General features: G+C 41.3%; 4 protein-coding genes across 15 annotated transcripts in view; 2 read left to right on the top strand and 2 right to left on the bottom strand.

Annotated features, from left to right (window-relative positions):
* LOC101467845 (nuclear factor 1 X-type) overlaps positions 1–10041 on the top strand; it is a 110592-nt gene extending 100551 nt beyond the window's left edge. For 11 of the 12 annotated variants that reach the window (XM_076885028.1, XM_076885031.1, XM_076885030.1 and 8 more), the window contains 2 exons: positions 2118–2206; positions 5188–10041. In XM_076885028.1, coding sequence (XP_076741143.1) covers positions 2118–2206; positions 5188–5202 — 104 coding nt within the window. In that variant the 3' untranslated portion in view covers positions 5203–10041. The remainder of the gene's footprint in view (positions 1–2117; positions 2207–5187) is intronic. The other variant, XM_076885033.1, reaches the window with a different exon arrangement.
* An 841-nt stretch (positions 10042–10882) lies between these two features.
* On the bottom strand, positions 10883–14982 carry LOC101469898 (uncharacterized). The gene is made up of 4 exons (XM_004567851.4): positions 14879–14982; positions 12793–12960; positions 12564–12710; positions 10883–12487 (listed from the first exon to the last, which is right to left on the bottom strand). The coding sequence occupies exons 1-4, from the start codon at positions 14879–14881 to the stop codon at positions 12416–12418; spliced, it is 390 nt and encodes a 129-aa protein (XP_004567908.2). The 5' UTR covers positions 14882–14982; the 3' UTR covers positions 10883–12415.
* A 1796-nt stretch (positions 14983–16778) lies between these two features.
* Positions 16779–21225, top strand: rnf11a (ring finger protein 11a). Its single transcript, XM_004567852.3, has 3 exons — positions 16779–17193; positions 18802–18974; positions 20029–21225. The coding sequence occupies exons 1-3, from the start codon at positions 17077–17079 to the stop codon at positions 20198–20200; spliced, it is 462 nt and encodes a 153-aa protein (XP_004567909.2). The 5' UTR covers positions 16779–17076; the 3' UTR covers positions 20201–21225.
* A 2412-nt stretch (positions 21226–23637) lies between these two features.
* Positions 23638–25783, bottom strand: hmox1b (heme oxygenase 1b). Its single transcript, XM_004567853.5, has 6 exons — positions 25637–25783; positions 25437–25493; positions 24989–25100; positions 24676–24891; positions 24303–24575; positions 23638–24157 (listed from the first exon to the last, which is right to left on the bottom strand). The coding sequence occupies exons 2-6, from the start codon at positions 25484–25486 to the stop codon at positions 23966–23968; spliced, it is 843 nt and encodes a 280-aa protein (XP_004567910.1). The 5' UTR covers positions 25487–25493; positions 25637–25783; the 3' UTR covers positions 23638–23965.
* Between the last annotated feature and the right edge of the window lie 282 nt (positions 25784–26065).

Below are 26065 nucleotides of genomic sequence, written 5' to 3'. Positions count from 1 at the left end.
CCTCCCCACAGACCACTATTAATACCCCATATTCCCCACAGCCTTTTTTTAGAAACCAGTCCGAACCAATTTTAGGCCCTCATAGGTTTGTTAGCCCCTACCTGGCAGCAAATTTTATGTATCCCAATACCAGATGAAGTTTTTTAGGCTAGAAAAGACGTAACCATCATAGAAGTCCCAGTATTCATGTGCAGTGTAAGCTTCTGGTTTAACTCCTGGAAATGCACAGGTTTGGGGCTCCTACAATGGCTACTGGTATAGTTTCCACATAGTAAGATGGAATCTACTCAAACACTCAGCAGCCCCGAGAGCTTCAGTCCTGTTTCTCCTATCATCTTTTTGACTGCCAATATACTCTGCTGTACAGAACCAGCAAGAACCGATTTTGAGAAGGCAGAAGCCACGCCTTTGCCAAACCAGAGATCCCTTGTCAGGTTCCTTTGTATTGCTTTCTCTGTCTTCCTCTGAAATTCAGTCTCCTTTTCTCTCTTCATGTCTTTGCAAACCACCTTAACCTCCTACTTTTCCCTATCCTGAAGTCTTTTTTTCTCTATTTTTCTTTCTCTGGTGTTGGGTTTCCTGCTAGCACCACAAGAGGCAGTGTAGTTTCTCTCCCTTCTTTTTCATGTGTTTTGTAGTTTGGAAGAGCAGAGCAGAGCAGGGCCCTGTGCACGTTGCCTCTGTAGCTGCAAGCCTTTGATCAATGCAGACTTTGCATGTCTGTCTGTGACAGCAGCAATACAATCTACCCCCTTCTCTCATTTCGTTTTTTGCTTTCTACTTTATTTGATATCACACCTTCCTTTCTTTGTTTCTTTTTCCTTTCTTTCTTTCTTTTTTTCTTTTTAAGGGAACAAAATTAGGGCAGTTGGCGTGGACTCCAAAAAACATCATGCCCCACTTTACCCACCCAATCCCCTTGCCACCTTCACACAAATCTCACAACAATTAAAAATTGAGAACAACAAAAAACATGAAAATCACAGTATAACAAGAACAACAACCCATCTCTCTAAACATGAATGATGAAATCTAATCAAACTTATCTAATTAGTGCTATACCGGGGGAGTGGGAGAAAGGAGTGTCGGCAGAGAGTGGTGAGGCTTTGGTTGGTTCCACCCAGACAGGTGCAGTACGAGAGTCGGGCCATGGGAGAGGCACACCAAGAGGGGGCACTGGATGGAGCAACGGGGCACCTTCTCCTCTTTTTGTTTGAACTCTTTCTCCTCTTCCTGTCCTATCAAGTCTTTCTCCCCTCCCTCCTTCCAGCTCTCACAGATTAACATGTCACTCTTATTTATTTATATGAAAATCTATATAAATAAATATCGTACTTTCCGTCTCTTTTCTCATCCCAGTGACTGTTATCAGTGTATTTTTTTCTTTCCCCTCTAATTTTGTCTTTAATTCTCAAGATATCTTAATTACAGCCATGAAACTCATACGCACACACACACACACACACACACACACACGGTACACTCTCACCCTCAGTCATGCATCAGTTTCCAGCCCTGTCGCTGTCACCCCTACACATTCCCATCCCCTCAACTCACTCAAGCCATGCACAGTAAAGATTTTACTCAGCCTTCATGTTGGAGTCCAGTGAGCACAACTGCCCTAAATTTGATCCTGTGGCATTCTTTAGTGGTGTCACTGTGTAGGCAAGATGCTCCTGTGAACCTGTTAAATGCAAAAGGAGCAGTGATGATGAGTACAGTTCCTCCATAGACCAACTTTTTATCAAGTCTACAGTGAATCATTCGTGGTTCTCTGTGATCACTGTGGCTTGTTATTGAGGCCAGGGGCTGCTGAGGAGCGTCTGTGGCTAACAGAAGGCTTCTCCATGTTAGCACTAATCATTACATTATGCCCCCTTCTTAACCACAGATTAAATGGTTAGGTTGAATAACAGTGAACCTGTCCACAGCATGAACAAATCACCCATGTGACTAATACAGAATCAGTATCCCTGACCCTTTCCCACCAGTTTATTTGACAGATATACTGCAAGAGCCTAAGCAGGTTTATAGTAGTGTAGATTAAATATATAGAAATTTGAGTGTGTATGTGTGTGTGTAAAAGCATGTACACACTTGTATCTCTCTGTTTATAGCATACTCCACGCCAGGCTCCACAGCTCCCAACCGGTTTGTCGGCATCGGAACACGGGACAACTTTCTGAATATCCCCCAGCAGACCCAGGTACCCCGCCAACCTCCCTCATTTAATTAACATCCACATATCCACCTCTCCCTCCTCCTCCTCCCCCTCTGTTTTATGTCTTTTTCTTCCTTTTCCCTCACCACCCGCTGCAAGCCTAACGCTGCACAGTCCTGTGCACACATACAACTTTCCATGGTTTAAATGGACAAGCATGACATTCAGGGTGAAGGCCGTGATACAGAGGCAATACTCAGACAATGGCTGTGCACCGAAAACGTGCTACGATCAGTTATTCAGCACACGACCCCAGCAGCATAAATGATATAAGTATTGCGGAAAGCCAATCATACCTTTTTCCTCACACCGTCTCTACTCAGGGTCAGTAGTTTAGCGTGAGTATCGTACCGTTTTTATCGGGTTGTTCAGCTGTCACGGACATGGATTCAAGCTTAGTTTATAAAAGTTTTATAAGCTTTCAACGTTTAACAGATATTGTCCATCAACTGTTTGCCCATTTGCTCAGCTACATTTTAATAAAGTGTTGCCCATGTATCAAGGCCTTTAGTTTCAGTATTGGTTTACAGTGCTGATACCACAGTAGCTTCCCCACAGTGACTGTAAGCAGTGCCAGTTAGTTTCAGCTCCAGCAGTGTTGATTTATCTCTGCAAGGCCCCACAGTGTGCATTAGTGCAGCGTGTGAGGCCAGTAGTGCACTACATTGTGGTTTTTTAGCTTTGGCTGTGCTCTGCCACTGGGCTGTAGTGTCTTGGGCCTACTCCATCACCAACACAACTTTTCTCATTAGGGGCTAACCGCACCTGCCTGCAGCCAACTCGGCTGTCCTGTCCTCCCCACACATGGAAACAATCTGCATTCCTCCTCGGCACAGCTCTGCTTAACCCCCCCCCCCTTCACTCCCCTGTGGATCAGCAGCCCACCCTCTCTCTCTTTCTCTCCCTCTCGCTCCTCCTGCTGCTCCCTTTACTAGTTTCAAGCTCCCCACCTGCACCACTCTCCTACAGATGTAGCTCTGGCACCGAGGGGAGATTCAAACACCATCCAAATGTGTGTTAGCGCATATGCACATACACTTCAACTCTGTGCCAAATCTCTTGCCCCTCATTTTCCCTCCTAAAAACAACAGGGCTTTTACAACAGCTTACATCTGTTCAAAATGCTTATTATCTCCAGCAATTGCTTATCAAACATTATTGAAAAATGTCCACTTTGAACATTTCTGCCGGGTTTACAGCAAGCACAGCGAGAACCTGGGCAAATGCTCCCAGTTACTGAGCCTAGTAGGTCAGCAACAGTGTCAGCCAGAGTGAGTAACAGAGGTCTCTGCCTATCCTGCTGTTCTCTGGCATATGGCGAGGTTCAGACGATAGTCCTGCCAGCCCGCCTTGGTGCCTGCTAGCCAACTAGCCAAGACAGAAGGAGAGAGTGTCTTCCCACTGCCGTCAGAGCAATAAGTAGAGAAAAGCTGGTCTGAGGAGCTCTCTGGTGGTGAAACCTTAGCTATGCAGGAGGAAGAGAGAGTTGGGCGGTGGGGGGGCGGCAAGCATGGAAAAGTAAGAGGGACTGAGAGAATGGGAGGGAAAAAAGAGAGAGGGGGTTAGTTGAAGCTCGCTGCACTCCACAGTCACGTCCTGGCTGTCTGGTTGCCCGCAGCAACGAGACATGATGTCATAGGCAGTTGAACTTGGACTTGAAGAGGGGGGGGCGTGAGGGTGGGAGTGGGGGGGTCACTTTCCACTGCCAAGGATTGCACTGAGAGAGCCAGAGTAAGTGAGAGAGGGGAAAAAAGAAGGGGGTTAGAGGAAGTTGGAGCCAGGAGGAGGAATTATCTTCAAACACCAAAGTAAGGTAGAGTGGTGGAGAATAGATGGAGGTTTAAGGGTTTTGAAACTTTCTCTGGGTTTTCAGATTTTTTTTTTGTGGGGTGGGGGGGACAGAGTTTGCTGTCGAAGGTGCCGTGAGTCTCTGCTCTCACCGGGCCGAGGCATGTCAGAGGCAGCCAGAACAGCTCGGTCTGTGCCAAAGCCTTCGCTCTGCCGTCTTATCAAACTCAGAAACTGGATCCCCAGAGTAGCTGCCCTCCGTAGTTTTACAGTGTAGCCTGAGCCGACTCTGGCCCACAGAGCAGAGGCATATCAGGACGATCACCTTACATGTAAACTGGTTGCCCATGACAGAACAGCAATAGTCCCGTGTTTGCTTAATGAAAAGTCTTTAGGACTGACACAAAAGATGCTGCCCTAGTTGAACTTGTAACTCTGTAATAACACAACTGTTTTTAATGAGTAAAAAAGCTTGAGTCAGCCCTCTTAAAAGCAGCAAGTGGTAAGGTAGTAACTTTTGTGACACCGTGTGTTACTGAGTTCAGTTAAGTACTGTAAGTGAAGGAGAAAAGGGGTAATAGGTGGCCCCCTAGTGGATAAATACCTGGTGTTCCCGTTCAGCATCAGGCCTTCAAACCAAATCAGTATATTTTATACCTCCTGGTTGTAAACTGTTCAGTCAGAGAGAATTTAATTATTTGAAAATAATAAAAGAGGAGAAATTATAAATAGTTTAGAAAAATTATTATTAAGAAAAGACAACTAAAAAAATATTCACAATTTGACGTTTCACAAATATGTTTTTGTTATATTTTTCCTGTCAGTTTGATTTTGTGATATGTTGTTGGAGTCCTGAACACAAGGTTGGGAATCAATGATATAATAATAACTGGCACCAATAGCACTGAGGTTTTGTTGCACATGTCCTCAACATAAACTGTTGATTGATACAAGGATTAAAACTTGTGTGTAGAATGCTGTTCTGTCATCATAGTCCATAACGCTTTATGCTCTTTCATGTCTCTGTGCATGTGCTTGGTAGGTATTCTTCTGTGTTCCTCACTGCACACTGCACACACAAAAAAAATTTTTTTTAATGTGGCTTAATCAAAATGTAATTGTGGTGATGGGAGTTGAAAAACTAAACACATTTATGTTCTTTTTTTTTATCTTTACAGTCCTGGTTCCTCTGACAAGGCCTCTCTGAATCAACAGCTAAAATTGTGTCATGAAAATTGGAAATTTGACAAAACAAACACATCGCCGCTGAAAAAGAACAAACTGCTGACACTAAAAGGTCTTTCTCTCTCGCCAACACTATTCAAAGTACTACTACAGAACCCCGAAAAACCCCACGCTGCCCCAAGAGGACTCCCAATTCAACACGATTTGAACAGGAACATTCGTCCCCTTTTGCGCAGGAGTCTTCAACAAGATTGAGTGGACAGACTCAGAATGCAAGGAGGAAGAAGAAGATGAGAAACTGTCTCACACACCGTGAATTGTCAGAAAGGAAACACAATATGGCAAACTGACAAATGACCAATTATACATTTGTTTCTTTTTTTTCTTTTTTTTTTTAATGGTTTTTTTCCATTTTGTTGTCTCCACAATGAAACTCCATGCATTGGCTGGGAGATCCAAAAAAGAACAAGTAGTGGTAAATGGTGAAGTCAGATGTGCAACTTGTAAAGATTGCCACCCAAATAGCACGCCTCCATATCTGCATATCTCTCCTCCAGGTACATGGTCCCACCTGACACTCACCACCCCACACAGCCTGTCCCACTTGGAGCTCGGTGCTTGTCAGGGGCAAAGCTGTAACTGCAGCCTCGTAGTTGAGTGTCCCCTCACCCCACTGTTTCATCTGCTCAGCCCTGAGCCTCTTTCACTTCGGATTGGCCAATCATGCTGACACCATCCAGTCCAATGGTGTGACACATATGCACTAAGTGGCTGGTCTTTGTTTACCTGTCAATGTACCAGGGTGTCCTGCTATGGGAGAAACGACGGCCATGAGGCACGAAGGCAAGAAGGTGAACACACAGATAGTCATAACACTAACTCTACACTTGCTCTCTCGTCCCCTTACCTATGCACTATTAATTTTTTTTAAGGGATGAACAGTATTGCACACTGATGGTCAGATGAGCGATTAGAGAAGTGAATCGAGGCTGCAGGTATGGGGGCTGTGCTAGCATCAGGCCCTGAAAGATACAGCACTCACATGCACACACACATGCAAGCTTGCAGGCAGCACATGCAGACCAACCTTTCCAGTAAAGTCGGTCACAAAACCACTCACAAAATCATCTTGTTTTAATCCATAGATATTGCTTTTACAATAAGGCGCACACAGCATCGGCTTCATATTATTTGCTTTAATTTTGTTTGTAGTTGTTTACTTGCGATTTTTTTTCTTTTTCCAGATTTGGTTTTGGTTTTGTCTCTGTCTCTGGCTGGATTGTTTTAACCTTCTCTTGCATGTCATAACATTTTTCTTTAGTTTGCAGTAACACATAGTATCACGCTCGAATTTCAGCAAAATGGAAACAGCAGTTTCTCAAATTTCTCATGTATGGACAGCACAGTAACGACAGCTCATCACACGCAACCCTGGCATTGCTTCACCCCGTGTCCCGTAGTCTATTCACAAGAAAACCCAGAGGATTACACACACACAGATGCACATATAAAATAACACCACCAACAACCTGGTTTAAATTTATAAAGGGAAGCCTTTATACTGGTTCTCCAAACTGCCTTTTAATGGTTTTTCATTCATTTTAAAATTTGTATTTTTAATTTGACATATTTTTCTATGTAAATGTTCACACTGAAATCGCTGTTGGTATTATTTTTTGTCATGACACAATCCAACAAAAGCCGACCTCACAAAATAACTGGACTGCCTAGCTGTTGGTTCTGTTTTTGCAGGGATAGTAAACAGGGCTGAGGGCTCGTTCTCAGCCTCTCTAGTAACATTAGCTCTATGTACTAAAACCATATATCGAGACTATAACAATATATGGAAGTGCCTCTGTATTCCCTTCATGCAATTAGTAATAAACTTGACTTCAGGTTCTCTTCCCACATATAAGCTAAAGCTACATGGGCATGGTAGCGTTGGTGCATGTGGAAATCATTGGCCTAGGACAGATCTTTATAGAGGACTGCAAACTCTTTTTTTTCTTTTTTTTTTTGTAAAAACAGAGAGAGAGATCTTATACATATATATTTATGATATATGCTCCTTTGTAACTTTTACTACGAGCTTGTTGGCAGTCTAGTTATTTTCTGAACACTCACCCCCCCCCCCCCCCCCCCCCCCTCACTACCCCCCTCCCCCACCCCGCCCCACGACCTGTTTCAGTAACATCACCATATTGTTACCAATACGAATTAAACGACACACGCCATTGCCATCTGCTGCGCAGCATTATAATACCTAGATGAACATGTCAAAAATCGACAGTAGGTTTGAAGAAAAAAAAAGTGTTTGTTTTTTGATGGAAAGTATTATTATTGAAAAATATGTGTCGATTGAGCCACGTGCAATGCATTGGGTAGATCATTGTGTTTGTCTGTTAGAGATTTTTAAGAAAGCTAAGAGAAAAGAGAAAAAAAAATGTATTTGTTTCAAGTCCATATGCTCCGGGACTCTAAACTAGAGGGCCACGAGAAATCCTAGTCTTTGTAAGTTGGGGGTATTTGTTTTTATTTCCTTTGTCTCTTTTTTAATGTTATATGTGTAATCATTTGTTTATAAAAATGTGGGAGGGCTGAAGGAAAAAAAAATGTACACAACTTCAGAAAAAAAAAATCTCTATCATCAGATGAAAAACTGGTGCTTTAACACTATAAAGTACATTCAGAACTATTATAAATGAGTGAACAAAAATAACAGACCATTTAGGAAACTGCATTATTCCTCTCTCTATTTGTATTCTTCTATTTGTATTAAGTGGGGGGAGAGGTTCCTATTCCTTAAGGTTGTGACACAAAAGGCATTTTGGTTCAACCCTTAGAAGAAATAAAGCAAACCTATACTGTCGAGCCCAAGAAACTCTTTAAATAACCTACCTGCGCACTGCCTGAAACTCACCAGCAAAACAAAACAAACAAAAAACCTTCCCAGTTAATTCATTTTATCACATACATTGGCATTGACACATGACAAGTCTCTCCCAGTACTGCGGAGATACTTCACATCCCAAAATCAGTTTTTTCCCATTATCATCCGAGTATGTTTCTAAATCTGGAGTTGGATGGAGCTCAGCAGGCTGTGTTGAGACACCTGACGTTGAAGTGGACCGAGACCTTCTGTACAGTTAGCAGAAAAGGGGTAAAAGAAGCTTTTAATCTGGCATACATATGAGGTCTGAGCCATTTGTGAAACAGGCAGCAAGGTGAGCCTCTCCCCTGTTCCACCCCCTCCTCTGTAAATGACTCTTATAGTGCTTGTGCTGTAGTGTATAGTTTCCCAGCAGTTAAAGGTTGTCCCTTGAAAGTGCCTTTTGTTCACAGACTCCATTTTGTAATCAAGATGGCCCTTTTTTTCTTTTCATTTGTTTTTTTCCTTGAAACAGCTTGAGGTAGCAGGTTGCCCCTGAGTGCTGTAAGGAGGCAAAAGGTCATCACCCATTCAGCGATCAGGGGCACCTCTTTCCTCCGGCTTCGAAAATGAATTCCCTCCATTGTTCCTTCCCTTCTATCCTCTCTTCCTTTTCAAAGCTATATATATATATATACATATATATAGTACGAAAGGAAACTGGTGTGAATTAGTTCTTTACTTTTTATTGATAAATGAGAAAAAAAATTGAAAAGGCAAAAAAACTTGTTCTCGTTCAGCTCTTGCTTTTTTCTTCCCCTCTGTCTCCACTGTCTGTTTTCTCTTAGACACTGGAGTAGTCTGTAACTGTGTGTCTGTCACTCTCGTCTCTCTCTCTCTTTCTCTCTCTCTCTCTCTCTCTCTCTCTCTCCTGCCCTCTCTGCTGTTGGGAGGATGAAAAAAAAATATTGCCGAAAAACTTTTGTCTGAGCAGAATGCAGTTAGCTCACATGTTATTCTTGTCTGTATGCTTCACATTGTATTACCATACCCATCTTCTTCAGCTTCTCCATTCAGCAGCTAATGTAAGTGAACAAATTACGCTGACGGGCTTTTGGGGGTGTCCCTGGGTGGGTGAGGAAGGGACGACAGTGGTTCAGGGGTTTGGGTTCAAGAGGTTTAAGGGGAAGATTAATGGGGTTGAGAGGGATAGATGAACTGCTTTGGGAAGTTGGAAAGGGGCTGCATGGGCTAGGATAAGAGTTTGCTCTTTTTGTTTAAGGTATTTATTTTTTGGCTTTGTTTTATTCCCTCTTTTTTGTTTCCTTTTTTAATTTGGAGTTCTTTTCATATTTGCTATCAGGGTATGCTGTCGTTTAGGCTCTCTTTGAGTATGCCTTGGACTGTAAAATGAAAGCTACAAGCACCTTATAACCGGACTTGTCGTGCATGAGGCTGAAAGAGGGGCGATGCTTTACCAGCATAAATCCCACATCCATTTTAACCAATCTTATAAAGTGAATCTCTTTTTTTTTCTTTATTGCTATTTTTACAGTGGGTTTCACACATGGAAACCCACAGCAGTATTAGCCATTCACCACACATCAACCAGATAGAAAAAGGCCAGCATGAACCTGATCTCTCAGATTTTTGAGGATCCAGGGAGTCCCTCCATTTTTCTCCTCCGACCACCTCATGCAGGATTAATCCGTGTTTTTGTTCTGTTGTTTATTTTAGTTCTTTTTCTTCTTAAGTGTGTATGGTTTAATGGTGAATTAGGCAGCACCCTAGGCCCCCTCACTCCCAAGTCTTCTATGCCTCTGTCTATGCCCTCAGTGCAGCACCACTTCTTTGTGAGAACACCCCCAGAGCTCTAGGTGAAATGCATGTGTTAATTACAGTTTCTTTTCCATAAGAAGAAAAACACAGTTTGAGAAGAGCAGCACCTGATTGAATAAAAAGGATGTTCTTGACTGTACCATCTTGCTGTGCCATGTCATTCTTTCAGTATGTAGGATAATGCATAAAAGAAATGCCTCAGGAACAGCTGTTAATATACTTCAGTCCTTAGTGTTTCTAAACTGGACTTGCATACATTAAAAAATAACTTGTCTCTTTGCAGGGTGTTTGGAATTTGAAAGCATTCAGGCTACATGCCCCACCTCTTTGTTCCAGATTCAAATGTGGAATGTCAGTAGTGCCCAGAGGGCAAACTGCTGAATTTGGTTATTTAATCACTTTTCATGTCGTGTTATGAAATTAGTTGGTCAAAATAATTGCAAACTAAATACTTTATAACAAAGTTAGAAATTTATTTATGTCATTTTTATCTCCAGTTTCTAGTATGTTGTCAGCGCTGTTCCTTTTTCTTAAAACACCATCAAGCTGATTTCTTGAAACTTTGGTATAGAGGTGCAAAATGTGCAAAGAAAGAATATTGGTATTGCTGACATGGATCATCTTTAAAGCTTTAACTGCACTGGTCCCCGTCTAAAATGAGATGGGAAACTTATTAAACGTTATACTTGTTAAAAACCAGATTGATAGCATTGTGACCTGAGCGTTCGCATTTCACTCAATGTGATTCGCAGTGGTACAGCCTCACAGAGCTGCTAGCAGGGCCTGCAGGCTCTTTGTTGCATTCATTAAAGCAGTGGTCCCCAACCTTTTTTGTGCCACGGACCGTTTTAATGTCAGACAAGATTTTCACGGACCGGCCTTTAAGGTGTCGCGGATAAATACAACAAAATAAAATGATACGACCAAGAAAAAAAACGGTGGTATTTTGTAAATATGATAATAAACACAAATTCACTGTGTAATTTTGTAACTTTATTAGCAGCGCCAACAACATTGTGAGTAACGTCCTCCTCTCTGGCCCTTAATGCTCTCTGGTCGCTATGGTAATGCATAAATATTTCTTTGAAAATAAGACGCACAACTACAACACAGGAAAAGACCCAGGGAAACCGAGTTAACGATGAAAACTCTGAAAACCATACATTTAACACCCGAGCTTCAACTCTCCTGGCCCAGTACCAAACCCGGGGGTTGGGGACCGCTGCATTATGGAACTCACCAAACACTGTCAAGCCTTCCTTCAAAAACAGTAATGCAAGTGTTCAAAACAAGAAAAAGTTTAATAAAAAAAAAAAAAGGGCAAGTGACAAAAAAAGGACAAAATTTGGTTCAACAGTGTTTAAATATTTGGGTTTTTTTTAAAGATACATTTACAGGTTTCAAGCACTGCAGCTGCAAGTTTGACTTAAGTATTCTGAGCTACTAGCTCATACTCCAGGAAAGGATTCCTGTCCAGCCAGCAGTAAGCACATTAGCACACGAACATAACGTTAAATACACTGATACAAACAGATAAAAAGAAATGACAATAATTTATTTGGAAGACCAAAATTAGTTTTTAAATACTATTTTTGAGCAAAACGTTGTTGGTTAATACGCTGCACGGTAATGACTTTTTACAAATGAGTGTTCACACTAAGTATGTGCAGTATGGTCCTGTGTTTCAGCGTAAGTCATGACAAATTAAAGTAAACCAGAAATAAAACATCACTGAGGTATATTCAACAACCACATTAAAAATTTCTGACAAAGTGCATGTGCTGGTGAGCTTTTTTCTTTTCCCCACATGGCAATAGTGCACTTCTTACCGGTTACAGTGCCAAAGAGCACGAGGCATCAGATGACTGCTTGATCACTTCAAAGATTTAAGATCATAAATAAATTAAAATGACTTTAGAATTATGAATCATAAACTCCTATGATTTGGCATCGATTTGATCAAGTTTCAAAATATTTTCCTTACTTCAACCAGTAATATATCCCTGCCTGTGAAAGGTAAACTGGGGGAAAAGTTAGACATTTTCTTTCCTCATATTCAATAAATTAAAAATAATGGAAAAAATACTTATGGCCGCTAATGCTACCCTCAGCCTCCTAGTAGATGCACCTATAGTATAGATTTGAAAATCATTACTTTCTTCTTTGGTTATTGTATTCACCAGATTTTCAGAAAACTTGACCTCTGACCTTGAGGTCAAGGTCACCGAGGTACTTTAATGATTTTAATGTACTTTGGCTTGTTCAGGAGTGGCTAAGGTAGGTAAGTGGATTGTCTCTAATAGCTAGTAGTTTAACTATGTGCAAATTCCATAAGCAAGGCATGAACTTCATGAAGTACACGTTTTTATGACTGAATGAGAAACACATAGCAAAGCGCTTCGTAGAGCCTAGCTAAAATTAAAAAGACAAAGTAGAAGTTCACTGCAATATAATGACATTCAAATGATCCCAACTGCTTGAAATTTCAAGTATCAGCAAGTAACTGAAGCTCCTCAGGGCATGCGCTCCTCTCCATTCTCACCTGCCTGAGCGTCAGCTTCATTGGGCACCCTGGATCCAGAACTCTGAAGAAGATGGAATCTAATTAGTCTTTTTAATAATGAAAATCAGTTTTTAAGTTTCTGCTCAGAGACAACTGACCTGTTGGGCTAACGTCTGCGGTGCAGGGTCTGTTTCCTGCACTGGGAGGTGCTTATTTTCTTCATCACCATCTGACAGCTCAGGCCCTGCACTGTCTTGCGATGGTGGAACCTGTAATCCATTTTGCAGGGGTGGAGATGATCCATTCTGGATGTTGAGAGATTAAATCATGAAACTTTTTGAAGGGTCTCATGTCAGTATAACCACAGACTGTGGGGGAGACATTTACCTCTGAGAAATTTGCCTGCGATGATCCACTTGTCTCCTGAACTGGAGGATATTCAGGAGGTATTGGTATTGCAGCATGCTGAGGGCACGGTGAAGATGGAGGCTTTCCAGAAGCCAAAGTAACAGGTGGAGGGGGTGGAAGGGGTGGAGGGGGTTGCTGAACCGAGGCCTAAATGAATGAAGTGCCATTAGAGACAGTCTGATGTGCAGGCAGGCAATTCTGTAACATGACTCGAGTTACCACAACAGCACCAGTGGGTCTCTGTAGCTGCGACTACTGACAATGATTTCAGGTCTCTATTTCTGGTAGTTTAGGAATTTCTTATAACAGGAACGATGTATAATGGGCAATTAGGCTTCTTTAAATATTGTTTATTTTATTCCCAACACTTACAGAACTGAAATGCATTCAATCACCAAGAACAACTGCACAACTTAGCAATGGATATTGTTTGGGTTAGTCATATTCTGAAAAAGAGACCTTAGTGTGGCATATTAAATAATTATGGTAATCTAAATTTAAGCTTAGGTAGGTAACAATATATGTATGGATGCAATAAAAAATAAATAAAAAACAAAAGCAAAGTATTTGACTTTGAGTCCATCATAATGGTTGTTTCACAAGTAAAAGAACAAGGAAATAAAATCCACACTTGTTCTCCTGAGTTTTGACTCTTTTTATATCAAACAGCACTTAAAAATGTGCACTTTGACACATATGGGACAAAAGGACAAAACAATGCAAAACAACAAAAACAGGCTAGCAAATAGCAGCTTATCGTCCATTTGCCTGGCATTTATAGAAGAACAAGAGTTGGGCAAAACAAGACAAAGTCACATGACAAAAGTCATATGAAACATCAGGAAAATGAACATCAGCCTACGTGCCTTCATAATCCTCCTGATCTGATGTTGTTACACCATATACAACTATCACTGCTGTACATGGTGTAACTATGTAAAGCTATCACTGCTACTAAGTGACTGCTAGTAATTATCACGATCATAATCATGGTCATAATAATGTATCTGTGTTTAAAAATTGCATACTAAGGAGTAATGCTATATACACGAGGAATTAAGCACTTATTATTATATTATTATAAAGTGCTACCGAAAAAAATACATTCAATAAAGTAAAATAGCTCCATCCACTCAAAATAGAAGACAATAGTACAAAACAACACAAAATGAAAACAATACACACACACACACACACACACACACACACACACACAATAAATAATAAAGGAAGTCATAAAGGAAAAAATCTACATGGAGCTCAATGACATGTGTAAAGCTCAATATAATCCGATAAGCTCGATACGTAAAAATCTAAATAAAATACAATAAAAAGCGTCTGTAAAAATGAACATATAACGCAATAAAGTGGCTCTATAGAGTAAAATCGATCAATTAATTCAACAAAGCAACATGAAACTGAATGAAAATGGCTCAGATGACATTAAAGTACGACCATAACAGAGGGTAAGAGCAGTACGAGCATATAAAGTGGCTTCGTGTATGTGCACACGGGGTGTGAACACTTTTCTCTCGGGGTTCAGCCCACTCTCTGCCACGGCTGAGAGAAACCAGCTCCCCATGTGTAGCTATGTTTTATGTGTTTGGGCCACACACAGTATGAGCTGTGGAGTGTATATGGTGGCCATACCGTACCGTAACGGAGGCACATTAGACCCAGGCTGCTGTTCCATCATCCCCAGGTTATTGGGGATGGTGGGACAACTCGGCTGTGTAGCAGATTTCCCGGCCATAATGTGGGCCGGTCCTGCTCGCGTACAACACCTCAAACGCCTATTTTAAACCGCAAAAGAAATCAATTTGTAAAATCGAATGAGTCCGGTCATCTAGAGCAGAATTTAATGTGTTTTGGTTGTTGTTTGGTAGCTAGGTTGTCTACCCCAGCTGCAGCCTTCGCCCTGAAATGTCCGTTAGTTTCAAACATCAATCCAGATAATAGCAGGTTTTGATTTATATGCAAAGCTTAATGTTTTACGATAAAAATATAGACCTCAATAAACGTTTAGCTTGTTAATTGGTGAAAGAAAGATGTGTCGCTCGCTTACCATTGGCCAGCTCTTTATCACAAGAAGGTTAAAAAATGAGACGAAACTTTCTCTCTTCGCGTTCACTTGACAGGAACCAATATATGCCCTTCAGAATAAAAGCGTTTTATTTATTTATTTTTTTCACCCAATGCAGTTATGTCAGAAGCTGAATATTTTATTCATCGTTAAGGACGTTATGTGGTTACAGTCTAAGGAGCTTGGAAAGAAAAGCATCTGGACTTCTTTAAGTGGCTTGAAGACGTTTCACCTCTGATCCGAGAAGCTTCTTCAGTTCTAGGGTAAAATGGTGGAAAGTCCCAGATTTAAGCTCTGTGGGAGTAACCCACCGAGAGGGACAATGGATCCTCTACCTAATCACATGAGCTAATGTGTGAAAATGGCTGTAGGTCACAATCAGCCAAGGTTTCGGGTGAGCTCATTGTGAAATCTAGCCCCACCCTATCATGTGATTTCCTGAGGTCAGATGGCCCAGGATGTGAGTGTGTTATGGCGTGTGGGAAGGGATCGCAAAACTGGATTGTTGATGTTGTTGATGTACGACAGTTGGTGTCGTAAACCACCGCCTCTGTTCAAAGATGGTCGCTCACAGTGGACATAAATGGCTTCTTTTACTCCTCTTTCAAGCTATCTGTCCTCTCTGTCCAAAATATGTACATTGCTATCCTTGAAAGGGTGACCTTCGTCCTTTAGATGCAGATGGACCACCGAGTCTTGTCCCGTGGAGGTGGCTCTTCTATGCTGTGCCATATGTTTATGAAGTGGCTGTTTGGTCTCTCCGATGTAGAGGTCTGGGCATTCCTCACTGCACTGTACAGCATACACCACATTGTTAAGTTTGTGTTTAGGAGTTTTGTCTTTGGGATGAACCAGTTTCTGTCTGAGTGTGTTGCTGGGTCTGAAGTATACTGGGATGTCATGCTTGGAAAAGACTCTCCTGAGTTTTTCTGATACACCGGCTACATAGAGGATGGCAATGTTGTTCATGATTTATATGTTACTCTAAATTGTAAAACTATTTTATTTGCTATTCTCTCTGTAGAGCATGTACAAAAGGGTGTAACTATTGCACTGTGTTCTGTGCATTAGATCTTCAGCTCTGCCACTTCCAGCTCAGCTTCCTGTCTTTTTGTTAGTGCTACCATCTCTAAGCTATGCATCACTGCAGGTCTCACTACCATCTTGTAAACCTTCCCTTTCATTTCACTTTCCTGCTATCCTTCTGCTACAAATCACCCTGACAATCATCTTCACCTGCCCCACTCTGCCCATGCAATCTTCTTCACCTCTCCTGTGCACATACTGTCCACTGCTGGATGATCCCCCAGGTATCTCAACTACCTTCACTACCTCTGCTCCTTGCATGTTCACTTTTCCACCTGTTTTCTTATTCTTATTAGCACAAATGTATTCTGTCTGGCTTCAGCTGTTGTTCATTTCTCTTCTCTTCAATGTATATATCCACCTCTCCGGGCTCTCTTTCACTCGCTCCATACTGTCACTACAGATCATGTCGTGTGCAAACATCATAGTACACAGAGACTCCTGCCTGACCTCATCTGTCAGCATGTCCATCACCACTGTAACCAAGAAAGGGTTTAGATCACCGATGCAATCCCACCCTAACCTTAAGCTTTATCATCACTCCTACTGCACACCTTACCACTGTCCTCATCCATGTCCTGCACCACCCTCACATACTTTTCTGCCACTCTTGACTTCCTTATACAGTACCACAGCTCCGATCTTGGTATACTAACATATGCTTTCTGTAGATCCACAAAGACACAGTGCAACTCCTGATCTTGTCTATAATTCTCCATCAACACTTACAGCAAAGCTCGCATCTCAACTTTTAATTTGAAGCTTTTACCGGAAGTTTAATGTTTGATGTTTAGAAAACTTCCTGGTGATATAGTTCCGGCTCGTATTTCTTGTAAACATAGCGTACGGTCGGACACACAGAATTGTTCTCGCTGATACAGTTAAAATTTGTGTCGCCAGTTGTTATTAAAGCCACGGTATCGCTCAGTGTTGGGCGTTTATCGCGTCCGAACGAGCTGCAGCGCTTCTCCGTAAATAAGGCTCCCCGCCGAATGACAGCTGTCAGCTAAAAGCTAGCCAAGCTAACGTTTAGAGAGAGCGCCGAGTCTGTCAGCATTAGAAAGAAGTGACAGTCTCATGGTGGTCTCATTTCAATGGGGAACTGTCTATTTTCACAAGGTGCGGATGACCTGTCGCTGCTGAACGACTCCGAGGGAGGCAGTCTGCCCGGAGAGCCCCCGCCGCCATACCAAGAGCAGCCCGGGTCTCAGGTGAAATACAGCCCGGGGAGTCCAGAGCATGACAATTGAATCCCCCTACCCTCAAGTCTAATTAGTGGTGGAGGCTGTTATTGCTGTTATCTTAAATTTGGAAGCTGAAGTTTGTGCAGCGCAGCTTTCAGGATCAGATTGCACCATGCAGAAATTAAGCTTGAATAAAGTAAATACCACAGTCAAATTACTGCTACAAAATTTTAGAAACACAGTCATAATTTGTGTTCGGGTCTTATATTTTTTTGAAAAAAGGATAAAACATTGTGCAGTGTATACGCATAATTTGCAATGTGACAATCTTTATCTCGATCCTAAAACATTGGTTCCTTTATCTAGTTCATGTCATCAGCTTATTATCAAGAAAACCAGGAACGTCTTGCTGAGAGGTGACGGTACAAACCTTTGCACCACTTTGTCACGGATATATAAGTCAGGCTGAAACTTGCCTAAATGTATTTAGGGCTTTTTAACATTTAACTTTATAAGCAAGTAAACATTTAAAAAAACAAAACCGATTTTTTGTGTTTGGCTCAACACAACCTGTCTCCTAATAGTGGACCTGAAAATCTAGAAATTATGCAAACACATTATAATGCTTGGAAATGTACACTCACTGAACACTTTATTAGGTACACCTTATTCGTACTGGGTTGGACTTACTTTTGCTTTCAGAACTGCCTTAAGTCTTTGTTGCATCCAGGTGCTGGAAACATTTCTCAGATATGTTGGTTCATATTGACATGATAGCATCACACAGTTGTTGCAGATTTGTCGGCTGCACATCCATGATGGGACTTGCCTGTCCCACCACATGTGGTGCTCTATTGGATTGAGATCTGATGACTGTGGAGGCCATGTGAGTACAGAGAACTTTTGATCAAGAAAGCAGTTTGAGATGAATTGAACTTTGAGGCAAATTCACTGAGGTCATTAAAGGATGGACCTGGTCAGTAACGATACTCAGATAGGCTGTGGTGTTTAAATTATGCCAAGGGCTCTGACATAGACAAGATATTGTGACCCAGAGAACTGTGGCTCAATGGATATTTTCTCTTTTTCAGACCATTCTCTGTAAGCCCTAGAGATGATTGTATGGGAAAATTTCAGTAGATCAGCAGTTTCTGAAGTGCTCAGACCTGCCTGTTACCAACAAATATGCCACATTCAAAGTAATGTGAAAGGCTGATTGAATATTTGCATTAATGAGCAGTTAAACAGGTGTATCTCATAAAGTGACTGGTGAGCGTATATGCACTTTTTGGCCCTCAAAATTGTAAAGATGGTTAGCTTGTAGTCCAGTAATCAGTGCTAGAGGGTTCATTTATTTAGATTGTATCTGTAGAGACAGAATCTGCTTTTGCTCAGTGTTTCAGTCTTGGACATTTAAAGCATAAGGAACTCTGATATACAGGTGTATCATATTTTAATTTAAATTTTTAATTTAATTTAAATGAAGATGAAGATTCAGGTAATTTAGAAACATATGAAAACACAAGGAAATAAATAAAATATCTTTATCTGGTCCCAGGTTTTCTGATGCCACTGGAAATATAAAATCACCCTTTCAAAGATGACACGAATTGTCTTCTTTTCATTTATTTCAAGGAGCGCACTCAGGCTGTGCCAGTGTACCATCCCACCCCAGGCGAGAGCCGTCTGGCCAGTCAGCTGACTGAGGAGGAGCAAGTCCGCATCGCACAGCGCATAGGACTCATCCAGCATCTTCCCAAAGGCATCTTTGATCCAGGCTCTGACGCCTCTGAGAAGAAAGTTAAAGAGTGAGTTTTAAATGGTGGCACTCTCATTTGTTTCAATTTACATATCGCTTTGATTCCCCCCCCCCTCCCCCATTTGATTTCCCCATTTGAACTGCAGTTACTAATAGTTTATTCAGAAATCTTTGAATAGTTCCACTGTCCAAGAACACAAAGCTTTCGCATCTTGATGCACGCTCAATCATCCAGGTAAGGAAATCCCAAAAAGTTGATTCTGTTCTTCTGGACGTAGCGTTTTCAGTGGGAGAAACATTTCGTCACTCATCTAAGGCTACGTCCACACTAGCCCGGATAGATTTGAGAACAGCGTCTGAAAACGCTCCGCGTCCACACTAGCGTTTTCAGTCATTTTCATAGAGTTGTGCGTCCACATTAAAACGGCCGAAAACACTTACATTCCAATTCAGCGCATGCGTGAAGCACAAGAAGATTCGACCTGCCTCATTTCTCTCTGCCGCTTATTTACTTTCCGGCTCTTTGAAACGTTGCGGCAGAATGTTGAGGAAAAGCACTGAGTTTTTTAAATGGACTAACAATGAGGTGGAGTTGTTGCTGCGAGTAACACAAAAGGCTGTCAAAGTTCAGAGCAAAGCAGCAATCACAGCAATGTAAGATGGTGAAAAATATACCCTCAGGCCCCCTTCTCGATTCAGAGATGGTCTTTCCCTTTTCACATAAATGGCCTCCTTGACTCCTCTCACAAACTAGCATTCCTCCCTGTCCGGGATGTGTACATCCTCATCATTGAAAGAGAGGCCACTGGCCTGTAAGTGTAAATAGACTGCAGAGTCCTGGCCTGACGAGTTAGCTCTTCTGCGGGGACCAAGAATTGGGTCCCCTGGCACAAACAGAGTAATATAATATAAGTTGTTAAGTGCCAGGAGCATTGCTGTGATTTATACATTGGGGCAACAAAACAACCTCTGGCTAAGATGATGGCACAGCACAGAAGATGAGTTATCGTATGAGTTATTGATTGTATTTTGAGATGCTTTTTTTTTGTAATATATCAAAGTCTTCGGGTATTGGTAAATCTTTTCACTTTTTTCCCCTCCAGATGTGTCATCTGCATGTTGGATTTTGAATATGGCGACCCCATTCGGTTTTTGCCCTGCCTTCACATCTACCACGTGGACTGCATCGACCCATGGCTGATGCGTTCCTTCACCTGCCCCTCCTGCATGGAGCCCGTAGATGCAGCCCTGCTGTCTACTTACGAAACCAACTGAGCGGCCCCTGGTGGCTGCTTCTGCCTAAAAGTAATGCACCTTTTTAGCCAAAACTGTCATAGCTGTTCCAACAGATAGATGAGGGGATGTGGCATGATGCAGATGTTTGTTGGGTGCTTGTTAATACACACAAGTAAACAACTGTGTCCTACAGCACACTCTGTAGGCCTGAAATGCACCTAGTCAGACTTGGAAAGCATGCTTTGGCAGAAGGAAGATGTGCCAAATACAACGAATGAAGGAGCTGTACAAGTAGCAAAATATTACTGCACAGTAATTTCACTTTCATATGACTTACACTTATTTTTGCCTTTGTGTAATTTGCACCCTCTTTCAAGATGTGTGATGTGTAGCATGTTCTCTAAATGGAGGAAATGCATAATTGTTTTGATCAAGTGGGAATCATTGTCAGAATTTCCAGTGAACACATGAAGTGAAGTAACTGCACTCTCCAAGTAAACTTGTGATCTTGAATGTCACCTAAACACAATGCTCTCTACTGAAAAGCATACATCAGTATACATAAAACTTCACAAATCACACTTTCCTGAAGCTATGCCATGAGATAAAATGGTGTCAATTCAGCTTTTGAGCAAATTTTGAAAATTACTCCAGTTTTATTTTAGCTGCTTTGACTATATGTGAATGTTTCTGTTGCTTTCCCACAATATGAATCCTCAGCTTTTGCTTTGCCTTAAGTTTGTGCTCTCAACCCGTAGTTTGTCCTTTACAGTCAATAACAAAGACACAATATACCGTGCAATCACCCTTAAAGCACCTTGAGATAAGATGTCTGTCACCTGATACTGTGTAGCTTGTAGATTTCGATAATGGTGTTTTTTCTATGTGTGTATGTTTGCATTTTATGGGTTGTTGGATAGAGATCGTCATGTCAAGCTAACATTGTGAGTTAACCCCCTCAGTTGTAAAATGTAATGTAGTTTCCGCTCCTTTTCTTGTTTGAAGCTTTTGGATTGTGCGCCGAATGCCTTCTAAATGAGCAAGTGATGCATTTCCAAAGCTTCCACGTCTGGTAATGGAATGTGATTTTTATGCTTTTGGTGTTGGACATGTGCTGTCAGTTATCGTTGCATAATGCACAAAGATGAGAAATGGCAAAAACAGAAGCTACAGCAGTAGAAAGGAATGTATCTTCAATGTAAAGCATGATTTCAGTTGTTACACATTGACGGTATGACTGTAAAAGGAAATTTGTGATTTACTGTGCACATACTGTGCCTTTTAAGGTTGAGGTAAGCCAATTTCCTGTGAAGTACAATCATTTATGACATTACTTTTGTTTTTCTTTAGTTGTCCTCTAGGAGGAGGCAGATACCAGCAATGTAGTGATTTGTGTCACGATGAAACAGGCCTAGGATGAAGCCAGAAATGTGATCTGGCTGCTGTTAACAATCAACAGTCATTCTGTCTTTTGATTTATGACTTGTGCTACAAGTGCACAGGTTTTAGGAAATCCATGAAACCACAATAAAAGTGGATACCAAATCTTATACAAGTGTGATGTTTTGTTTCTGCATTAAATATTGTATTGAAACACATTCTCAACCTCTCAGCTGGAGAGGGTAGTGGGTTAGAACTTAAGGAACAGACAAAACTAAATTTAATTTATCATGTTTTATATAAATCTTTAGATTCCTTAAGGAACAGAGCATGTATTTATCTCAAACACCATTGCATATGACTGCGTTATAGTCTTCTGTGTTTAACTGAGCACTAAAATAATTTATTTCCATAAATGACTGATTCGTATTGATAACAGTTAAGCCCACTGAGTATAGACAGTGTGCAAGATGTTAAAACTTGATAGTTAATCCCTGAAGTGGATTGGCTGTCTACGCCTTTACATGAAAAGCTTCAAAGAATGTGTCATCACTGTCACAGCTCAGAATGAGTCAGCCCTCATTTCTTTGTGTTTTCTTAGAAAAACAGGAAATGCACAAACGTAACTGCAAATCAAGTACAGTCAGATAGAAAATGTCAGTACAATTATTATGAGCTTGGAAGTTAATATTGGTATGATCGCCTTTATTCTTTAACATAATCTGAACTCAAATATCTTGTCATTTCTCATAGTCTTCAGGAATAGTTCTCTAGGCTTCTTGAAGGATATTCAAAGCTCTTCTTTTTTTTGTATCTTAGCTGCCTGTTCAAAGGGATCCCACAGTACTTTAACAATGTTGAGGTCTGGTCTGTGGGGAGGCTAATCCAAAAGTGACAGTTCCACTGTGTATTTTTCTACATAGTGCGTTTGCATTGTTTTGCTGATTATAGTGCTGAAAAATGAAGCCGTTGGCAATTAGATGCTTTTCAGACAGTATTACAGCACTTTGCTGTGTTCATAAATTCATCAGTTTTCACAAGATCCTCAAAGCCTCTGGTTGAAATGTAGCCCCAAACCACGAAAGAGCGCCACTGATCACTCATCACTTCTTAAAACCTGATTGCTACTGATTGTCATTTCAGTTTTTGTGTACTTTGACATACCTCGGTCTTTTCACTTTGTTTTGCTTCCTTAGGAATGGCTTCTTCACAACCACCCTTTCACTGAGACCATTTCTAATGAGGCTATAGTGAGCAGCAGATGGATCAACTGAAATTCTAGATATATCTCTTATGCCCTATGTGAGGTCTGCTTGAGTTTCTTCCTGTTTTTTTAAGGACGTGGCATTTATTTGTTCATTTGCTGTAGATAGCTTTTTTTAATCACGCTATTTCTTCTTTTGTCTTCTTGTTTCCTCATATTGTTTATAGACACATTTCACACCATGCTGAGATACATCAAGCTTTTTTTAAGGAAATGGGAACAAATTGGTTTCTTTGTTAAGTTGTCTTTACATTTAGACACAAAACTGGTTTGTTAGTTAGTCACCTGTTTATGCTTGAATGATCCATGGATCAAAAAGAAACTATTTGTGTATGAAAACTGGACTGCAGCCAATGTCCAAAGAAAAATGCTGAAACACCTTTAGAAAGTTTAGAAATGTATGACTCAGGATCACTTTAAAAAAGACGATAATCGTTATCAGGCAAAATGATTTATGTTTTAAACAAACAGTTTAAACATATCACTTTGGGCTGAGTAAAACTGAAATAAGGGGGTTTTTTTTAGCTTGCAACATTTGTTAAGCAGATGTTAGTCTGATGGAGGCAAAAACACTTAAGCGTGCTGTGGGTGGCTTGCCAGCAAGTGAGTTTATTTAGTGTTTAAATCATATAAAAAGGACTTGCTCCCCGCATCCAGACTCTTGTATGACTAAGAGCCAAATGAACAGCAGGCATGTGGTCGGGTGCCAGAACATTAGTGGACATGTCCACCAGCTGGACCCTCAACATCAGCAGAGTAATGCTCATTACTAGAATGAACTTCATGATCACTGTACTAAAGCAGAAAATTTCACGATACAGTACGATAGAGATATTTTCTTTCAGCAGAATATTTTATTAAAAGGTTCATATATATTTACAGTATTTAAAGCACACACATTGCACATTTTCAACCACAAGGCATATCAGTGCAACAGATTCAGAAACTATTACACTTATTGTACGTATGTGTGAGTGTGAATGGTTCCTATGGATAAATTACATGAATATTACACAGTATTTTGTGATCTGTACATGTTTTTAAAATCTTACAGTTATAATCAGGTGGGGATTTTTCTGCTTTTAGGTTTACAGTACCAAAGCAAAGATTTCAAACCTCAACAGCAACACTTCATTTCACAGTATTTCTTGAGTTTCTTTTCATAAAGCGTACATTCCCACACTGACAGTAGCCAGAGCCACAAACAGTCCCAGGACCATCCTGAGCAGCGAGGAAGTGTAAATGTTTTCTGACATGTGGAGTGTGCTCGCCTTTACTGGCTTGGACTGTGTCATGGAGCTCTGCAGGTTGTTGTCAGAGACAGTCAGCATCTTCTGTAAATCTTCAAAGACCTGTAACACAAACAACAGAGCATCTATCAGCTGCTGTAGCTAAATATTAGTAAGTGTAAGATGGAGCTAATCTAAGGTTCAGCTGCCCTCTGAGTGGCACTTTTGCTTTACGATCTGTCCTTCCTAGATTATCACACCTCCTTACCTGAATGTTGAACTCAAAGGCCCTGACAGCCTCCTCCAGCACACCGTTCCTCTCCTCCTCTGTCAGCTCCACACTGTTCATTCGGCTGCGATAGAGCTGTTTGAACAGGTTGGGGCTGGACACCCCAGGGAAGGCAAAGAAGGACAGACCATCACCATTTTTCAGATCCATGGACTTCTGAGCGATCCGACCAAGAACCTGTCCCCCAGACAGGTCACCCAGATACCGGGTGTAAGCATGGGCAAGCAGGAATTCAGGGTTTTCTTTGCCAATCTAAAAAATGGTAATGGAGTTATCAAGAGTGTTAATTGACCATCACCTAGCAGAGATAGAAACATGCATGTGATTCATGGAAGGTTTAAATAAAACATACCTGTCTGAGCCTGTGGCTGTATCTTTTAGTGGCTGCAGGAATGACAATCTTCTCTCTCCAGTCCTGACCATAGAAGTATTCCAGATCTTTTTCAATGGACTTCAGCCTGGCCAGTTCAGCAGGAAAGTAAATAGGTGCGACGCTCGGATGGTCCGAGTTCCTGTCCAGCTCTTCCTCCAAAGCCTGGTAGATCTCATACAGCGAACACAGGAGGAGCTGAAGAAGAAGAGACACAAAGCCATTAAATCTTGGTATTGACCCCCACAAAAGTAAGATTATTTAAACAATTGTGCTGTCCTTTTTTTAATATTACCTTATATTGCGGAAGCGTGACCTTTCCCCTCTGGAAGCTCAGCATCAGTTCTGTGTTTTCTGCTCTAACGTGACTCTCCTTAGTCACTTTTTTTATTTGTTCAGACAAGTCCCTGAGAAAAGAAATTGATCACAATTAGAAGAGAAAGACAACATTTAATGTATTGCAGCTAAGATAAAGGCAGTGACACAAGGCTAAGAGCAGTAATCATTAGAAAACATGTAGGGCAAATATGTGCATCCAAAGTAAACTTCCATTATGATATTGTGATTAGAAATGTTTATGTAGCTCATAAGCTTCCCAAACACATTCTGCTACTTGAGATATGTGTTGGATGTCACAGAGCTGATTGAAAACTAAATCTATCCCCAGACATTAAAAGAAAAATGTGCATGGAGCGGAAAAGAAGATTTAGGTTCTTAATAAAATCACAGCAGCTCAGTCTAACCTGTCGGTCATCTGCTCTGCTGCTGTATGCGTCTTCTTCTCGGTTTCCATTGTGCCCCTGAAAAAACAGTAAAGGACAGTAAAGATGTCAGAAAGGTACTTTAACAGAGCATAAATCCTTTTCTGATATGGTGAGAACACTGTGGATATAAATCGACAAAAGGTTGTCAAATTTAAAGTATGATATCTCGTTTGACTCACCAGTAAGAATGAAGTCTGATCTGTGCCCTTAGTTTCTCTCTGGATGTCCAGTGCAGTTGTGTGCTCTGCTGGCTTTCACGCTTCTCTTTATACGATCCGCTTCAGTCTCCTCCTCCCACCACCAGCTCAACACAAACAGGAACTCAGCCTCAACAAAAAAAAAACTGGGCTAAACATGACACGGCAACATCAGCAACAATAGTAGGAGGGGACCAGGAGTTAACATGATACGGCAACTTTGAGGAAAACTGCTGAGGGAAGGACTACCAGAGTGTGAGGAGGGAGTTCCCTGGAAAACCAGGGGGGAGGGCTGAGCGCTAAACATGATGCTGCAACTTCAGATTCCAAAGTAGAGCCACACAGGGGAGGAGGAGCTGAGGCTAAGCATGACAGTGTGAGTTTGCAAAGCTGTGAGAGAGGAAGTGTTTA

Source organism: Maylandia zebra, linkage group LG6, assembly GCF_041146795.1.
Source record: "Maylandia zebra isolate NMK-2024a linkage group LG6, Mzebra_GT3a, whole genome shotgun sequence".
Lineage (NCBI taxonomy): Eukaryota > Metazoa > Chordata > Actinopteri > Cichliformes > Cichlidae > Maylandia > Maylandia zebra.
This window is presented reverse-complemented; position numbering and strand designations above follow the sequence as displayed.